At 35.1% G+C, this 18332-nt stretch overlaps 3 protein-coding genes across 6 annotated transcripts; 2 read left to right on the top strand and 1 right to left on the bottom strand.

Annotated features, from left to right (window-relative positions):
• The first annotated feature begins 783 nt into the window (after positions 1 to 783).
• LOC18595932 (phox (PX) domain-containing protein) lies at positions 784 to 9055 on the top strand. 2 transcript variants are annotated; one of them, XM_088807439.1, is made up of 15 exons: positions 784 to 1253; positions 3123 to 3441; positions 3529 to 3706; positions 3843 to 3982; positions 4061 to 5300; positions 5403 to 5506; positions 5678 to 5822; positions 6121 to 6189; positions 6335 to 6380; positions 6485 to 6858; positions 7046 to 7125; positions 7259 to 7394; positions 7922 to 8111; positions 8232 to 8314; positions 8631 to 9055. In XM_088807439.1, the coding sequence occupies exons 1-15, from the start codon at positions 1148 to 1150 to the stop codon at positions 8763 to 8765; spliced, it is 3345 nt and encodes a 1114-aa protein (XP_088663565.1). In that variant the 5' UTR covers positions 784 to 1147; the 3' UTR covers positions 8766 to 9055. The 2 variants fall into 2 exon arrangements, with proteins under 2 accessions (XP_088663565.1, XP_007024166.2); XM_007024104.3 differs by having other exon boundaries at positions 3048 to 3441.
• A 1694-nt stretch (positions 9056 to 10749) lies between these two features.
• On the bottom strand, positions 10750 to 12131 carry LOC18595931 (large ribosomal subunit protein eL37x). Its single transcript, XM_018123646.2, has 4 exons — positions 11985 to 12131; positions 11753 to 11888; positions 11121 to 11222; positions 10750 to 10991 (listed from the first exon to the last, which is right to left on the bottom strand). The coding sequence occupies exons 1-4, from the start codon at positions 11985 to 11987 to the stop codon at positions 10945 to 10947; spliced, it is 288 nt and encodes a 95-aa protein (XP_017979135.1). The 5' UTR covers positions 11988 to 12131; the 3' UTR covers positions 10750 to 10944.
• A 102-nt stretch (positions 12132 to 12233) lies between these two features.
• Positions 12234 to 17720, top strand: LOC18595930 (RAD3-like DNA-binding helicase protein). Of its 3 annotated transcripts, none has more exons than XR_001928539.2 (10): positions 12234 to 12477; positions 12861 to 13496; positions 13576 to 13664; positions 14000 to 14353; positions 14652 to 14954; positions 15062 to 15304; positions 15485 to 15706; positions 15918 to 16464; positions 16880 to 17232; positions 17524 to 17720. XR_001928539.2 is itself a non-coding variant. In XM_088807315.1 (10 exons), exons 1-10 carry the CDS (start codon positions 12348 to 12350, stop codon positions 17092 to 17094), a joined length of 2658 nt encoding a protein of 885 aa, XP_088663441.1. In that variant the 5' UTR covers positions 12330 to 12347; the 3' UTR covers positions 17095 to 17428. The 3 variants fall into 3 exon arrangements, 2 of the variants coding, with proteins under 2 accessions (XP_007024163.3, XP_088663441.1); XM_088807315.1 differs by lacking the exon at positions 17524 to 17720 and having other exon boundaries at positions 12330 to 12360; positions 12442 to 12477; positions 16880 to 17428; XM_007024101.3 differs by lacking the exon at positions 17524 to 17720 and having other exon boundaries at positions 16880 to 17428.
• Positions 17721 to 18332: the final 612 nt, after the last annotated feature.

Genomic DNA, 18332 nt, shown 5'->3' with positions numbered 1-18332 from the left:
AGGTTTCATTTTCTCGTCAACTAAATGGTTGGTCCAAAATATTTTTGGCTTAAAAGGCCTATTTATTTGTTTTTGGTATAATTAAAAAGGGCTATTTACTTTTTTTTTTGAATAATTAAAAGGGCTGGTTAGCTACAAGGATTCTTATTTGGAAAAAATGAGAACTACAAAAAATATATGAAATTTTTTTTTAAATAATTTCACCAATCGGCCATGTAAAATAAATAATTAAGAAAATGTCAAAAAACTTTCAATATAATGAATTCTAAAAAAGTGTTTGAACCATATTTAAAAAAATTTAAATAAATTTTAAATTTTTTATTAATTTAATCAAGTTTTATATTTTATTTTTAATCAAATAAATTATTTTAATTATTAATTATTTAACAATTATTAATTAAAATATTATTTATTATTAATATATATATATATATATTAATATATTATAATAAATGACGATGATGTAATATAATTAAACAAGTATGTGATATTTTTATTTTCATATATCAATATTAAATTAAAATGACGTGATATAAAAAAAATAAATAATATTTTAATTAATAATAATTAATTTATTTTATTTAAAATAAAATATATATAATTTAAATAAAATTAAAAATATGGTTTTTTTAATAATTTAAAATTCTTTTAAAATATTACGTCAAAATTTTCAATAAACTAAGATTAAGATTAAACACGCCGGTAAATAAAATCTAATTCAAATCGCCGTACGTATATTAAATCCCAAAATCTCCAAAGCCAGAGATTATAACAGAGAAAAGAAAATGTAAACACACACGCGAAAGCCGAATCAGCACCAAAACAAAACCTAACGGTCCTCGCGTTGAATTTTCCCTTTTCTCCTAAATTCCATTCTTTTATTTTTCTTTCCCTTTCTCACTCATTTTCTTCCTTTCCAAACGCCACCTTTCCCTTCAATTCTTTCAATTCTTTACTTTCCACTCCTAGCATTCCTTGATTCTTTAATCTCTCTTCGCCTATTTCCTTTCGACTTTATTAAAGATGATTTTCCTTTTGGCAGTGATCGACTGTTGGCATGACGAAAGAGAAACACAAAAAATAGAATGATTCATTTGATTGACAGATTCATTTGATTTGATTTGATAGTTTTGATCTGGCTGAAAAAATGAACAGGTCAAAGCAGGTGACGGCTCGTGACTTGGTGGAGGAAGCCAAGAAGCGAATTGTGATTTTAGCAATATGCGTCGTCGGATTGTCCTACCTCATGTCATGTTAAGTTCTCAAATCCTCTTACTTTTTGTTTTTTCTAATTTCTACCGAAGTTATTCTATAATTTGGATTGTTTAATTATTTTTCTTGATCTTTGAGTTAAATTTGATTAATGCTTTTATTTAATTACTTGCTATTGAGTTCAGATAGGGTTTTGACTGTGTTCAATTAGTGTTTTAAAGAAAATTTATGTTTAATTCTTTTAAGTGACCTAAATTACTTTTTAGGATGGAATTTGATCGGTTATAGTTTGTGTAGCCTGCAAGGTTGTAGCATTGAAGTTTTAAGAAATACGGAAATTAGGGTATTTAGAATTATTTTAAATTCAAATTTAAGTTGGCACTGGGATTTGGAGCTGAAGAGTTACTCATATTGACTGCAGTCACAATTCTCTACCTTACCTTAGTTTAGTCAGTCTTGCATTTGACTGTCTAGGTGCCATCGGTAGATCTTTCCTCAAGCGCTGAGAGTTTTAGAAGATATCTGCTGCCAATTCTTTTTATGCTGAGGTTTTAATAGAAGTCCTTTCAACACCATTCTTATTGGCATCTGTTTCATCGCTTCATTGCGGGTTAAGTCACTAGACTTACACAAGTTCTTCCTTTTAAAAAAAAAAAATTGTGAGGAGACTCTTTTTCCTCTTTTGCTTCTTCTCCAGTTCCTACCACTAAATGTTTAAGTATTGTCCAGGCCAAACAGTTCTCTGAAACAAAAGATTTAGATTAACATCACCAATGTGATTAATAGATTTGAATTTATTGGTGCTTAACTTTGGTTCCATAATGTTATTTTACTGTTGAACTTTACTGAGCAAAGATAGAGCATGGATTCTGTTTCCTTTGTACTTACTATCTGCAAGTGCAGTATAATGCTATCAATTAATGCTGCTGCTTCATAGAAAATAATATTAATTGTTTTACATATTGTTACAATGAGATAAAAAAAACTGTTAGGAAAACTCCTTGACTGCAGCTTAATGTAAAGCAGTCGGTTTGTTCATATGAAAGCGATGTTTATGATTAAGTATAATGCTTGCAGCTTTGTTTCGTTTGGAGTATTTATTTGCTTATATTACTTTTTACTCTCTCTCGGACCAAGTCTAAACTAACGAGGCCTTTTAAGGCTTTGTTAAGTCACTTTTCTTCTTTATAAACGCTCAGAATTGAATAGTGTTGTCAAGGGTGCAAGGTGCTAGAACCCTTATATTGCCTGAGGCGAAAGGTGCAAAAAAGTGCTTGACTAAGTGAACTAAGACACTATATATATATGTGTGATGTGTGTGTGTGTGTGTGTTTATCATACAAAACATGCAAAATTTCCTTGTTCTTTTTTTTTTTTGGCCAATATGGATGATTTCCTTATGGTCCCAGGTTTGTTGTTGAATACTCAAACATTGAGAAGTAAAGAGTTTGATACTGTCCCTTTTTGTTACTATTAAAGGTATAGCTAATGAAAAAATTTAAAAATAAAAGAAATGAAAGAGAACTTCAATCGGGCAGGCTTTTTTTGCACCTACTGCCTTACAAAAAAATGTGTCTAGGTGCTTTTGTTGTTTGGCACTGTGAGCCTTAACAACACTGGTATCAAATACTGAACATTGTAATGCAGGGAGAATATAGCCTTACAAATGGAAAATAATTTGTATAACTGACCTCATTTAGGTGGGTTTACATCTATGTAATTCTGCTTAATCTGGAATTAAGATTTTTGCAAAGAAATTTTTATTTAGATGGTTGCCATTATTTTGTTGAACTTTTTTGAGTTGGTATTTACTCTTTTCCTGTTTCTTGTATCAGTGACAAGCTCCTCAGTTTTAGTTAATTTGCCTGCTGCTGCTGCCTTAATCATTCTCCTCCGGTATTTTTCACTAGATTATGAAATGCGGAGGAAAGCTGCTGTATACAACAGCAAACCTGCATCTACGAATGCATTGAATACTAAGCAACCACCAGAATATCTGAAAGCTGTTGAACGGTCTGATTGGAGAAGGAAAGTAAATTCTCCTGTTGTTGAGGATGCAATAGATCACTTTACAAGGCATCTTATTTCTGAGTGGGTGACGGATCTATGGTATTCTCGTTTAACACCTGATAGGGAAGGTCCAGAAGAGCTGGTGCAGATCATGAATGGTGTTCTTGGGGAGTTTTCAGACCGCATGAGAAATATAAATCTCATTGAATTACTCACAAGGTATAAGTTCATTTCATCACTGTTTTTGTCATGATTTTCATTTAAGAATGATTAAGAGGGAACTAATCTACTTCTAGGATGATGCAGGGACTTTATTAATCTCATTTGTTCACACTTGGAGCTTTTTCGTCTCAATCAAGCAAAAATTGAAAAGCAGAAATCTGGACCACTGACTATCAAAGATCGAGATACTGAAATAAGATGTGTCCTGGCTGCAGAGAACAAACTGCACCCGGCTTTATTCTCTGCTGAAGCTGAGCACAAGGTTTTTAAGTTTTTACTTTGACCTTCTAGTTATGTTAAAGTAGTCAATCAATCCAGCATTCCTGTAAAAATGAGTGTATTATTCCTTGAGTATATCTAGCCTGTGCTAACAGTACTTTCGGCTCTTTTTATTGCAGGTGTTGCAACATTTGATGGATGGTCTCATTTCATTCACATTCAGGCCTGAAGATCTGCAGTGCTCTTTCTTTCGTTATATTGTCAGGGAGCTTCTGGCTTGTGCGGTAATGCGACCAGTCTTAAATTTAGTGAGTCCAAGGTGATCTGTCCTTCTATTTTGCTAGACTTCATTTATTATATTGCTATGGTTCTCGATCATCTTGAATTTTGGTTACAGATTTATAAATGAGAGGATCGAATCTGCTGTTATATCTATGACAAAGGCTAAGGGAGGGTTTAATGCTGCACAAGATGCATCTCAACACAAACCAAATGGCTCTTCAAGGATCTCATCTGATCATTTTTCTAAGTTTCTAGATCCTTCTGTTACTGGTGTTGAACTTGTACAGTTAAAAACTGATCAACCCAGAGCTGCTGGAGGTACTGCTGCGGCAGATAACCTAAATGGAACACATCTTTCGAAAGATCCATTGCTTTCCTTGGATACTCGATCTTCCCGTTCATGGAGCTCTGTGCCCTTGAATTCCCAAACTGGTGTTGAAGGAGGTATCCAACGACATCGTTCAGGAGGAGAATGGGGTGCTATGTTAGATCTCATTTCTCGTAGAAAGACTGAGGCCCTTGCTCCAGAAAATTTTGAGAACATGTGGACAAAAGGGAGAAACTACAAAAAGAAGGAAGGTGAAAAACGATTAATTGAGCAAGTTCCACAGCATTCTTCCATTAGAAACGCTGCTACAATGGATCATTCAAAAGCAGTATCTAAGACCAGAGAGAAGTATCCAATCAAGCATAACTCGTCTGAGAGTTCTGCTTCTCAATCTGCATTAACTGATCAGCGCAAAATAGAAAAATCATTCCCACATGAACCTAAAAGTGTATCATACTGCTCTTCAGTTGCATCTTATCAGGAAGATGATGAACACAGCCTTGTTGATTTGGAGGAGGTTGAATCAGAAAGCAGTGATTCTTTTACTTCTGAGGAAGAGGAAACAGGAAATGTAACAGGTCTTGATTCTCCTGGAACTAAAGTTTGGGATGGTAAGAGTAACAGAAATCTGACTGTTTCGCACATTCATCATCCACTTGAAAATCCTGAGGGCCATATGGCGAAGAAGGCTGGTGGAAGGCGTGTTCGGTATCAAAGATTAACTAGAACCCCATCGAGCAGGAAAAGATCTAGATTGACCAGTCAGAAGTTACCTGTCTGGCAAGAGGTCGAGCGGACAAGCTTTTTATCGGGTGATGGACAGGATATACTTAATTCGCTGAATGGACATGGAAAAGCTGATGATTCCAGTGATGATTCTGATGCTGAATTCTTTGGTAGAGTTCACAGCGGAGCAACTGCTTCTTCATCTGCTGCTTCTATCTCTATTTCAGAAAGTCGTAGTTTGACTGCTAATTCTTTGCAAAACTCGTTGGTGGTGGATTCTTTCTTTAAATTGAGATGTGAGGTACATACTTATGATCAGGATCAATTCTTCATTTCAATATGCTAGGATTTCGCATTTTGGTACTCTGTTACATAATTATTGCACAATTATTTTCTTTTGCAGGTGTTGGGTGCAAATATTGTGAAGAGTGGCTCTAGAATGTTTGCTGTTTATTCCATATCTGTTACAGATGTAAATAACAATAATAGTTGGTCAATCAAGAGAAGGTGCGTAGAACTGTGCTATTAATTGTCTGGTCTTGTCCTCCCATGATGCATTCTGTAGCATTTGTTCTTCATTGCATTGGCATCTCTGTTAAATTTTTCTACAATGGCAAACCAATAATGTTTGTCATCACCTCTCACTGTTGCTTAACTTTTTGGTTGTTTTCCTTCTAGATTCCGACATTTTGAGGAGCTGCATCAGCGCCTTAAACAATTTCCCGATTATAAACTTCACTTGCCACCAAAGCATTTTCTGTCAACAGGTTTAGATGTTTATGTAATACGAGAACGCTGTAAATGGCTTGATGGATATTTAAAGGTTAAATACTTGAACTCACATATTGTTTTCTTCATCCATGGGGCATATTTGTTGAATTCAAGTCATTCAAATTGATAATTTACTTCTATATTGATGTTTTTTCCTCAAATATGTTTGTTGGATTGTTTGATTGCCAGTACTTCCATCTTCCTGTAATATCTTACATCAGTATTCAAAGTACCAAAAGGAGATCTATCTGTAGTTTACATATGAGAAATAACTGCAGTATATGCTTTATATTCTAGTTTTGTTTATCTTTCTATTTTTAAATGAATTATGAATATTTTTGCTTCTTCAGAAACTTCTGCAGCTTCCTACTATTTCAGGATCGATCGAAGTTTGGGACTTCCTAAGTGTTGATTCTCAGGTGGACTTCTATTTTCCTTTTTTCTTTGAACGGAAAAATAGCTGTTCTTTTCTTTTCTATTTTCTGGGAAGAGAAGTGGGGAGGGAGGCAGTTTCAGACTTTTTCCCTTTTATGTATCTCTTATTATATGCACTTTGTAATGCAGACATATGTATTCTCAAATTCTTTTTCTATCGTCGAAACATTGTCAGGTGATTTGGATTTAATTCAGTAGTCTGAATGTGCATAGTTTGCTTTTTCTTTCTTAACCTGTTTTTGAGTGATTCCATATTTTGTGTTGCTTGGGAATTTTCAGTTGACCTTGATGATAATCCATCTGAAAAGATCAAGAAGGCCTCAAATGTTATGGGGCCTCTGATGGGTTCCTTATCTTCCAGGAGGGAACAGTTAGACGCTGGAAGCAAGGAACCTGCATTGCAGATGAAGCTTAATCTTGCAACCGATGGATTAAGAAATGCAAAAGATATCTCTTATTCTCCATCAAAATTTCCCACTAAAGAACGTGGAAAGTCATTAGAAGAGTCAGGCAGTGATTCTGATACTAGACTGCAAAATAATTCGGTTGTAAGAGACATGGGGAAGAATGCTAAAGGAAAAGAGAACAAAAGAACGGAAGATACTTCTGAGTTGCTTCTTGATGCTGCTACATACCCAATCCTTCCTACAGAGGTAATCAGTGCAAAGTCAAATAGTTTATTTCCTCTATTAGTGTTTATAGAAGAACTATGGCTATCATAACCTTGCTTAATGGCATATAAAACTTTCTTGTGTCATATTTAGTATTTGCAAAGCAATTTGAAATTTGTGAGGCTTCTAGGCTCCTTAAAGGTTTTTAACGCACACATCTTCTATGCAGTGGGTGCCACCAAATTTAAGTGTCCCCATATTAGATTTGGTGGACGTCATTTTCCAGCTCCAGGATGGTGGATGGATCAGGTATGTGAATGGCTATAGAACAGTGAACTTATCTCAGCATTATATTTTGATCTTCAGCTTAGCATTATCACGTCCTGATCTTACCAGATGGACAAGTTTTACCTGAAAGTTGTTCTCTGCATGCACATTTCAGGCGGAAGGCTTTTTGGGTGGCCAAGCAAATTCTACAACTTGGAATGGGTGATGCTTTTGATGATTGGTTGATAGAAAAGATCCAGCTGCTGCGCAAGGGGTCAGTTGTTGCTTCAGGAATCAAGCGGATTGAGCAGGTAGTCATTTGATTTCAGCTATGATCAAGAAATGTTATTTCTTTATAAAAGTGTCAGAATTGTAACTGGTAAAATCTTTTAGTAGTGGTACCAGAATCTAAGAGCAAATCTCCTCTTCACTAAGTTTGCGAGAGGATTTAAGGGAAGGGGCAGACCAACCGCCCTTGATATTAGCTCAGCCATTGAACTGGAACAAAATGTTTTTCTACTGGATACAGCTTAGTGTATGTCTGCTAAAATATTTTTAAAACCCTCTTTAGGAATTTTAAGAACAAGGTAAAATCAACTGGGATTCTGATCAGTGTCTTATCTGACTTAAATTTATATTTTACAGCCTCTTACCTTATCTGTTGTTGCCTTCTTGAACTGTTTTCGCTACATGTTTCCTTGTGTTTAACATTACTAATTTAGGACCATTTTTGTGGGACTGTAAGTGGCTTGTCGTGCAATGTTTTAGATTTTTAAAAGAAGAGCACCTATTATGTGCTTGTACACAGTCCTGATATAGGTCTCCTACTTTCGTGCAGATACTTTGGCCTGATGGAATATTCATAACCAAACATCCAAAGCGACAACGACCACCATCATCCAGTAGGCCATCCCAGGCTTCACCTCGTAGTCCACAGTCTCCTGAAATATCTTCACCTAGATTTAGTGATGAGCAGCAAAAACTGGAAGCAGAACGTCGGGCAAAATTCGTTTATGAGCTAATGATTGGTAGTTTTGTTTATCATGAATGTTTCTTATTAATAATCTGCATTTATACGTGATTTTATGTTATTAAAATGAAAATTTTCAACATTAGGAAAGTCAATGAGCTCAATTTTTTTGATGCAGACAATGCACCCACTGCTATTGTGGGTCTTGTTGGTCGCAAGGAGTATGAACAATGCGCTAAGGATCTCTATTTCTTTATTCAGGTAATTTAGGAGATAAGTGACTTTGATTTTGTTCTTTTAAAGTAGGCAAGGTCTTGTTTTCAGAAACTGCACTTTAATTATTGATAGGCAATTTGTGTGAGCTAGGTACTTTAGAGCTGGTTTAGTAGTCATGAGGGAAGAGGACATCATAGGTTATTAATAACATCAATACAGGCAGAACATGATTGGTGCAGGCTGTTACAGTGTTCAGAGAGTCAGTTTTCCTTGTTGGGCTCAAATTGAAATTTCAGCACTAGTGTTACACCTTGAAACTCATTCGTAACAGTTTTGCAATCCTTGTTCTCTCTTTATGCAGTCTAGTGTTTGTTTGAAGCTGCTGGCATATGACCTTGTTGAGCTCTTGTTGTTGTCTGCATTTCCGGAGATGGAGTATGTATTCAAGCAGTTGCATGAAGAAAAACACAAGTTTGGTGAATTTAAAGCCGAATAGTGATAATACATTGAGTTCCAATTATAGGGATCAAGTGATAAGTCTGGCCTGGCATTTTCCCAGGTATAATGTTTAGATTGATGTCTGCGATTGGCCTTGATTCATTCCATCTGGATGGTATACTTCATTCATATTTTACAGTGTCAAGATCTTCAAATTGTAGACAGGTCCAAATCGTGTAATTAGTTTTTCTTTTTTCTTTTTTTCCCATTTGACTTTTTGAGCAATTGTAAGTAAATCTTGCGATTAGTGAAATTATATAATAGAAAGCTGTTTCCTCTTCCTCGCAATTGCAAATCTACTCTTCTTTTCTCTAATCTTGTTAATAGCATCGTGTTGTGTCCTGCCTTGCACTTTGAACTTTTGCCTTCAAAGGGTTCAATGAACTACCGAAGCTATTCTTAATTCTGGATCCAATAACTGTTACGGTGATCCTTTTTTGCCAATCTTTCAAGTCTCGATTAGATTATCCGGATGACATGCTTGGTTCACTGAAAAAAATAAAATGAGAATAAAATAGTCATTATAAGAGAATAGAATAGAGAAAAAATAATTATTATATAGAGTGATTCATAAGAATAGAATAGAATAGGAATTGTTATTATTACTTATTCTATTATTTGGTTGACAAGAATAATTTTAAGAATGATTAAAGAATAATAGATAAATAATAAAAATATATTTTATTAAAATTTTAAAAAAAATTAATTAAAAAATAAAAAAAACTTTTTATTAAAATTAAAGAATTTATTTTATTAAAAAATAAAAATATTTTAAGTAATAAAATCAAAATAACTTTTACTATAATTAAATAATATTTTCATCAAAATACAAACATATTTTTATTATAATTTAATAACATTTTATATTAAAAACTAATTAAACTTTTTATTATAATTAAATAATATTTAATATTAAAAAATAAAATATATTCTTCATTAAATTTAAATAATACTAAATAATACTCTTCATTACATTTATTATATTCAAACAATAATATTAAATAATATACTTTATAATATTTATTATAATTAAATAATATTAATATATTAAATAATATTTAAATATTTTCATTTCTCTTTTTTTGAAAATGAAGTAAAAAATTTTGTTTCTTTAGTGCTTTAAAGAGAGGAGTGAGGAAGCAAGAGAAAAAATAAATTTAATATTTTTTTAGAAAGTAATTTTTTAAATTGTAAAAAAATATATTTATCTTATCAAAATTTTTTTTATTTTCAACAATTTAAAATAACCATTACCAAGAAAGACTTGATAATGACTATTCAGCTTCTCTTGAAAAAGCTATTCTTCAAAATTACTATTCTAACGAACCAAATACAATTTTATTTCAAAAATAAAAATAAGATAAGAATAATTATTCCATTTTCTTCAACCCAACATGCCCTCATGAATGTTTTGTAGCAGTTAAAAAAAATATTATCTTATACAGCAACCCCGGTACATGTTTGAGAAATAGACCAAAGACGGATCAGACTTGATGTACAAAAGGACCATAGAACCACATACAGAGGGAGGGGGCGACGGTTTTCTTAAAGATGTCGTCCACAACTACATTCCTTCTAGTTGTAAATACTGAAAATACTTTTAACTGGTAGACCCCCCAAGGTGAAAATGTATAAGCAACAAGTGGGAGAATGTGAAGTATGAAGGGGCCTGAAACCATAGCAGTTACTTCTAACTTCTAGAAATTTATTTTTAGAGCCATTGATAGTATACTGATAAGACCTTCCCCGAGGCTCTGCAATGAATTGAAGGGCAGAGCTATGGAATAACTACACTCCAAAGACATTCAAGCAAACTCTTCAAGCATCTCACCACATTCAAATCCAGTTTTCCCCCTTTCATCCAAGGTTAGGATGACCTCGTGAATTTCTATTCAAGCGATAATTCCAAACTAGTACAATTAATGACTACTCCCAGGCAATAATTAGGGGCTTGCCATCCTTAGATTAGATTCAGGGCAATGTAACCAAAACAAGAACATCATTAACTTCATCAAGTAATTAAGGGTCTAACAATAATAGCCTCAACCACTTTTGTTCAAAATTTAAAGCAACTACATAAAAGTAGAAACTAAAACCAACTAAAGCATCCAATGTAATGACAACTCCTCAAGTAATGTTCCCATAAAACGGCTCATTCAAAACAATCTCACAAGACCTTAAGCTGAAGCTGCTGCAACCTTCTTCCTTGGGGCTGCTTGAGTACCTAATCTCAATCCAACAAACAAATTATGAGAAAAACCAAATAAACATAATGTTAAAAAACATCATCTGCTAAGAAACTACCAGTACTACAAGAACGAGCATAAAAGAAATTACTGCATTTTGTTGTTACCTTCTCTGAAACCACTCTTGAACCTGCGAGGGACATGGCGGAGATACCTCATCCTACCAGTTCCAGTGGTCTTTCTTCTGATTGCCTTCACACTCCAGTTATCTGAATCGCACAATCAAGAGTTACCTTTCAGATTTAAGGCCTAATTATGAACCATTCACACACATTTCACATCTAATCACAGTCTCTTCAAACAAATTTGTAGGTGCACATTACACGCCATGGTCATTCACATTTAATGTACTCAAACCATAACACATAACTACGAGCATTAGTATGAAAGTTTATGCTTTTACAAAGAAACACATTTACACCAGCTCCAGCAAGTATACAAGTTTATACTTTGGCAAAGAAACAAGTCCACATCATCCCTTTTTTCATTGCTTTCAGGATAATGAACTTTTCATTAAAATAACCACCACATTCAACGAAAATAAGAGCTAAAAAACTACAAACCCAGATACATACTCTGGTAGGAGTCAATTAGAACAAACCGAGTACATAAAAAAACAAAGCCAGACAATTAGCCAAACAGAAACCAACCCAGATGCGGCAGGAGACTCACAACACAGTAAACAACAAAACAAAAACAAAAATTAATGTTCAGACATAAAAGAAAATGGGGCACTTACATTTCCTCTTACGGGCAGCAGGGAAACCACAGGCAGCGCAACGGCTCTTCTGGAGATGGAAGCTACGGCGGCCACATCTCACGCAGAGAGTGTGGGTCTTGTTCCTTCTCTTACCAAAACTCCCTGTACCCTTTCCCTGCACATTACCATAATCATTTCAGTTGCAAAAATCCAACCAGATCAAGGGAAGGAAAAAGAAAAAGAAAAGAAGCGAATGCTTTTTCCATTTTACCATCGGAGCTGTCGCAGGAGAAACCCTAAGATATAGTGCTTTTGGCTCTGAAGAAGAAAGAGAGCGGCGCGGAGGAGATGGTTTATAGTAGGAGACAGTTTGGAAGAAACATACTATGCAGGGTTTTTTTAGGGTTTGATTACTTGGATGGGCCTATTCTGGTTTCTTGTGGATAGCTTTGGGCCAACTTAAGCTTGAGTTGGTCCAAATTCGCTTGGGCTGGGTTGGCAAAAAAATGGATAAATAATTCCCTCCTTATTTTCGGGATTTCGCGGGAAAATCATCTGCAGAGCAAGACAGTAATAACTTGAAAGAGAGAGAGAGAGAGAGAGAGAGAGAGAGAAGCAATCGAGAAAGAGAGAAATGGAGAATGGAGGTGAGCCCAAATTTCCAGCATTTCCTTATAAGCCATATTCAATCCAGATCGATTTCATGAATGCACTTTATCACTCTTTAGATACAGGCGGCGTCTCCATGCTCGAAAGTCCCACCGGTACTTCCGCTTTCTTTCTTTTTTTTTCTTTCTTTTTTGTAAGTTTAGTTGTTGAAAAAATGTAGAGAAGAAAATTTGAATATTAAATGGGGAAAAAAATCTAAAATTTGCGTATCCAACTTAAACTGGGTCTTTATCCTTTTTTTCTCTCTCGTTATTAGGTATATTTTATATTATTGAATTGGTTTGCTACATGCCTTGGTTGCCACATTACTGGTAAAGCATGAGCTTGGTTATATAGAGGAAATTATTCCTTTTGCCTTTTTTTTTCTTTTGAATTTTCCTAAAATAATTTTTTTAATTCGTCATTCAAAAAGTCTGAGAGATTGAAGATTGTTGTTAAAAAAAAAAAGGGTTAATTTGAATTTTTCTTGTCAAGTTAGGTACGGGCAAAACCCTGAGCATTATCTGCAGTGCGTTGCAATGGGTGCTTGATCAGAGACAAAAACAGAAGTCTGAAGAAAGGGTTGCATCTGATGAAAAGCAGGAAAATATTGGTCAAATTGGTTCAGATGATGAACCTGATTGGATCAAAAACTTTGTTGTAAACAAAGACAACCAAATGGATGACAAGAAGAGCAAGAAAAAGAAATACGGTTTTGCATCAGCAAAACCCGCAAAAAGAAACAATAAAGATAGTAGCAAGGATTTATTCTCATGTGATCCAGGAGAGGCATGTTTCAATAAAAAGAAAGAGTGCAAAAAAACAGTAAAGAAAAATGATGCTGACGAGTTGGGTGGTGAAGAGTTTCTGCTTGAAGAATATGAAAGTGAAGAGGAAGGAGAAGTTGGAAGTTCAAATTCAAAGAGGAAAGCCAGTACGTTTTCTGTTAGTTCATCCAGTGATGAGGAAGGTGAGTCTGAGGAGGAGGAGGAGGAAGTGAAATTGAAGGTGTTTTTTTGTAGCCGGACACATTCACAGCTTTCACAGTTCATAAAGGAGCTAAGAAAAACAGTCTTTGCCAATGAAATGAATATTGTCTCTTTGGGATCGAGGAAGAACTTCTGCATCAATGAAGGTATATAAAACTTTGTATATTAGTATTATTCATTTGTAATTTGATTTTTGCCTGACCTTTTGAAGCTTTTGTATTTCAGAGGTTTTGAGACTAGGCAACTCTACTCGGATTAATGAACGTTGCTTGGAGCTTCAGAAGAGCAAGAAAAAGGAAATTTCTAAAATCAAGGTACTAAATATCCTAGTTCTAATTCCATAATTCAGCTGTAATGCATTTTATCAGGCTTGGTTTCCTAAACTTTTCAGTGGTTTCAATAATTGTAGAACTTAGAGCTAGAAGCCCACCAGATCATTTATTGCAAGCCTGCAGCCTCAGAACTAGTGCCTTTTGCATGTTTCATTACCTCATTACCGAAGCTAAGACATCATATACCTAGGTCCATCTTAGTTGAAGTCCTATCAACTTGCTTTCAAGTTCAGTTTATACCCCTAATCCAAGACAGACTAACAACAAAAGTATATTTAAGGAGGGTTTTCTTGACTAGTGATGGCGTTGATTTGCAGAATTTAGGTGCAGAGGGAAGAATACGGCAAACCAAGGCTTCTTCTGGATGCCCAATGCTCAGAAAACATAAGCTACAAAGACAGTTTAGGAGTGAAATTTCTCAACAAGGGGCATTGGACATTGAAGATCTTGTTCAACTTGGAAGAAATATAGGAACATGTCCATATTATGGCTCCCGAAGTATGATCACCCCAGCTGATCTTGTGGTTCTTCCGTATCAATCACTCCTTTCAAAATCATCACGTGAAGCTCTGGGACTGAATCTGAAGAATAATGTTGTTATAATTGATGAGGCTCACAATCTGGCTGACTCCCTCATTAGCATGTATGATGCGAAAATTACTCTGCCACAGGTAAATAAATAGTTATTGCTGTTTTCTCCAGTATTATCATTGGTACTTGAAAACTAGTGCACAAGCTTGGTACTTAGATTCCTGTATTTCTCGAATATTTCAAATACCGTTCAAAACCTGTGTCATGAAAATTGGATAATCCAGTCACAAATTGATTTAAAAACCTCTTTGTTTCAGAAGGAATTTGAATCTCCTATATATTGTTTTACTTTCATTTGCAAGCTTTTGATATTGATATTGTGTATTTTAAATTCATCTAAACTAAGAATCATTAAGTTGTTGCATGATTCCTTATCAGTTGGAGAAGGTGCATAGCCACATAGAGAAGTACTTTGGAAGATTCCACAGTCTCTTGGGATCTGGAAATCGAAGATACATTCAAACTCTTTTGGTCCTTACTCGGGCTTTCCTCCGAGTTCTAGTTGATGACAAGGATGTGAATTGTTTAAACACTTGCCCAGATGCTCAAACAGGTGTTGGAGAAAAGCATCGCTTTGACTCTTCCATGGCCATAAATGATTTTTTATTCTCCCTCAATATTGACAACATTAATTTGATGAAAGTGCTCCAGTATATCAAGGAAAGCAATATCATGCATAAGGTAGATTTATGGCCATACTATTTGTTTCTATTTTGTGAAATCATGATTTGAGTTCTTTCTTTCTTGAATGTTTCCCAATTTAATGGTCACGATATAAATGGTTCCAGGTTAGTGGGTATGGAGACAAAATGACTACCTTGCAGAAAGGTTCAGCAGTCAAGGAAAATGGGGAAAGTTGTGATGATGGTAGCACACTGTCTGGCTTTCGGGCATTAGCAGATATGTTATTGTCGCTGACAAATAATGATGGTGATGGACGGATAATAATCTCAAGGAAGAGACCAACATGTTCAAGACAAGGAGCTTACTTGAAATATGTTATGCTTACTGGGGAAAAGATTTTTTCTGAGGTTATTCTAACATTTTCATAATTTACGCTGCAAAGAAAATAGCAGTTAGCTTCTTACTTGCTGGCAATTATTTTTTTTTCCCCTTGTTTAAGATCAAAACTTGGTTTTAAAGTCTGTATTTTTAAATACACGAAGTCTTCTTGCTCTATTAAGGAAATCCTATCTCAAAACTATTTGCAGATTGTGCATGAAGCACATGCTGTTGTACTGGCTGGGGGAACTCTGCAACCGATAGAAGAAACAAGAGAGCGACTTTTTCCATGGTTACCATCAAATCAGCTCCATTTCTTTTCATGTAGCCATATTGTCCCTCCAGAGAGTATATTGCCACTTGCAGTATCTTGTGGACCATCTGGCAGATCTTTTGACTTTAGCTATAATTTGAGAAGTTCATCAACTATGGTGAGTGTATTGCACTCTGTATCTGTCACCGTAATGGAGTTTGTACTAAGTGTTGTTGAATTTTTTTTCTAATTGGACTATAGTTGAACTCCCCTTTAAACTGACTTCTTTGCTAATTGTTTCATGACAATTGTATTTTATTCTGAATGTTTAATGCCCAGAAAGCATAATGGCCTATTACTAAATCCCATCATTGGTCTTGAACATACAGATAGAGGAACTAGGGCTCTTACTTTGCAATTTGGCAACGGTTGTTCCCGAAGGAATTGTTGTGTTCCTTTCTTCATTTGAATACGAAGGACAGGTCTATGATGCATGGAAAACCTCAGGAATCCTTGAAAGGCTTATGAAGAAAAAGTACGTCTTCAGAGAACCTAGAAAAAACACAAAGGTGGAGGTCATTCTCAAGGAATACAAAGAAGCAATTGATAATCCTGCTCCTAGAAGTGGTGCGATACTGCTAGCTGTAGTTGGTGGCAAGATATCAGAAGGCATCAACTTCAGTGATGGGATGGGTCGGTGCATAGTCATGGTTGGACTTCCCTACCCCAGCCCATCTGACATTGAATTGTTGGAAAGGGTGAAGCATATTGAAGGATTGGGTGATTCAAGTACTATGAAAAGCCTAAAACTTTTATCTTGTGAAGAATATAACGGAGGAGACATTCAGGCTGCTTTCAACATACTAAGGAGTTGCACGCGCAGGGGGAAAGAATATTATGAAAATCTCTGCATGAAAGCTGTAAATCAATCAATTGGTAAGTGCTAAGCATAACAGATCAGTAGTTGGATAAATCGGGCAATCAATTGTGAGGATACTGTTTCAAGGCTATTTATTATAGTCACTATAGGGAGGCAGGTGAAAATTGAATCCCCTAGGCTCATTGTTTAGTTTTCAGATCGGCAGAAAAATTTTGGCCTTATATCTTTAAAACTGAACATGATTTCTACATGCTGGATTTCTGTTTGAGTAGTATTTATACAGAAAATAATTTAACATCTCAAACCTTGCAACAAAGTTGATTTCTGGCTGATTTAAGTTCACTGGTTGCCTCCAAGTGCTCAATGCATACATGAATTAATGTGATTATATGTGTTCTGTTGTGTCTTTTCTTATATCAATCTTGATTTTTGACATTGGACTGCCTCTGATATTTAATTGATCGGTCTTAGGAAGAGCAATTCGGCACATAAATGACTATGCTGCAATTTTATTGGTCGACATCCGTTATGCATCAGATTCTTCAAAAAGAAGTTTTTCTCATCCAAGCAGCAAGCTACCACAGTGGATAAAAGATCGTCTTGTTTCTGCAACTAATAATTATGGTGAAGTGCACAAGCTCCTGCATCACTTCTTCAAATTGAACAAGAATAGAGGTTGTAAGTAAAAGTCTTTTAGGTTGTAATGAGATAGCAAATGCCCTTATATTATACACAAGTAAGGAGACCTTACATAAAGCCAATGGTTTTTCAAGTCACCTGGCCTGTTGCAGTCTTAGGCAGAGAAGAACATTAAAGTGGAAAAGGTAACTGTGGATAGATTGGTAGACTTTCTTCCTTTACATAATCAGGCCTCAAATTTCGCTAAAAATGTATCCCCCTCTTTGATTCTTTTTCCCCCTTCCCCAATTATAGTTAGCATTTATTCTTTTTTATTTTCTTTTGTAGAAGGTCAAAAAAGCACTTAAATAAGTTAATATTATGGCATACATAATTTTTGTACTTTCCTGTACAACTGAGATGTGTTTTGTTTTGGATATTAAAACCTCTGCTACTGCGTATATCTTAATCTGAACATAAGTTTTCATGTGTTGAAGGGGGACATTGGAAGGATTAGTACAAGAAAAAGAAGTAGAGAAGCCATGTTGGGCTGCTTTTAGCGTCAGATATCAGTTCAATGACCCAATGCTTCAGCTTTAAGCATCGGTTAAATCGCCCAAAGCAAACATACACATATGGGGTCAAAAAGTTCCTTTAACCATATCTAACTGCTTTTGCTTCTTTTTTTTTTTTTTTTCTGGTTTCTCCCTCAGATTCTTAGTACCATTCGGAACAATTCTGGATTTGAATTTTTCATGGAAGATTGAAGACTTATCTTAAGGCAGAACATTGCCTCACAGCCCATCTGCTGTTGTTGGTGTGGTTGCAAACTTTCTTTCTGGATTCCTTCAGGCTATCTTCTGTCAAACCATAGGCAAAACAAGGGTTGAAGCTACCTGTTTTAGGTTGGTGGAAGGATTTTATTTCAGCAGGGCAACTGTGAGAAAATGACTTAGCTATGCAAGCATCGAAATGCACCTTATCTTGACATTAATATTTAAGTGGGTTTTGGGTCCTTTAGATACCATCCACCCGTACAGATTGGGACCATTCACACCCTTATAAATGCACGGGGATTTTTCTAGGGATGAATGATCAATTATGATCACACCAAACCCTACAAAAGTGGTGTCAATTACCATGTTGATATCAGATTGATTGTTGGGAAATTCAACAAAAAAAAAAAAAAAAGTTAAAAGAAGCAGCACTATTCCATTTGTGGGTCCTTTAGTTTGGTCATCATAGCTAACAAAAATTAAGTAGCAGTTGAAAATGTGGAGTTTATCAGTTAAATTTCATCAACCCA

The sequence above is a fragment of the Theobroma cacao genome, chromosome 6 (genome assembly GCF_053813885.1).
Source record: "Theobroma cacao isolate CCN51 chromosome 6, ASM5381388v1, whole genome shotgun sequence".
Taxonomy (NCBI): Eukaryota; Viridiplantae; Streptophyta; class Magnoliopsida; order Malvales; family Malvaceae; genus Theobroma; species Theobroma cacao.
This window is presented reverse-complemented; position numbering and strand designations above follow the sequence as displayed.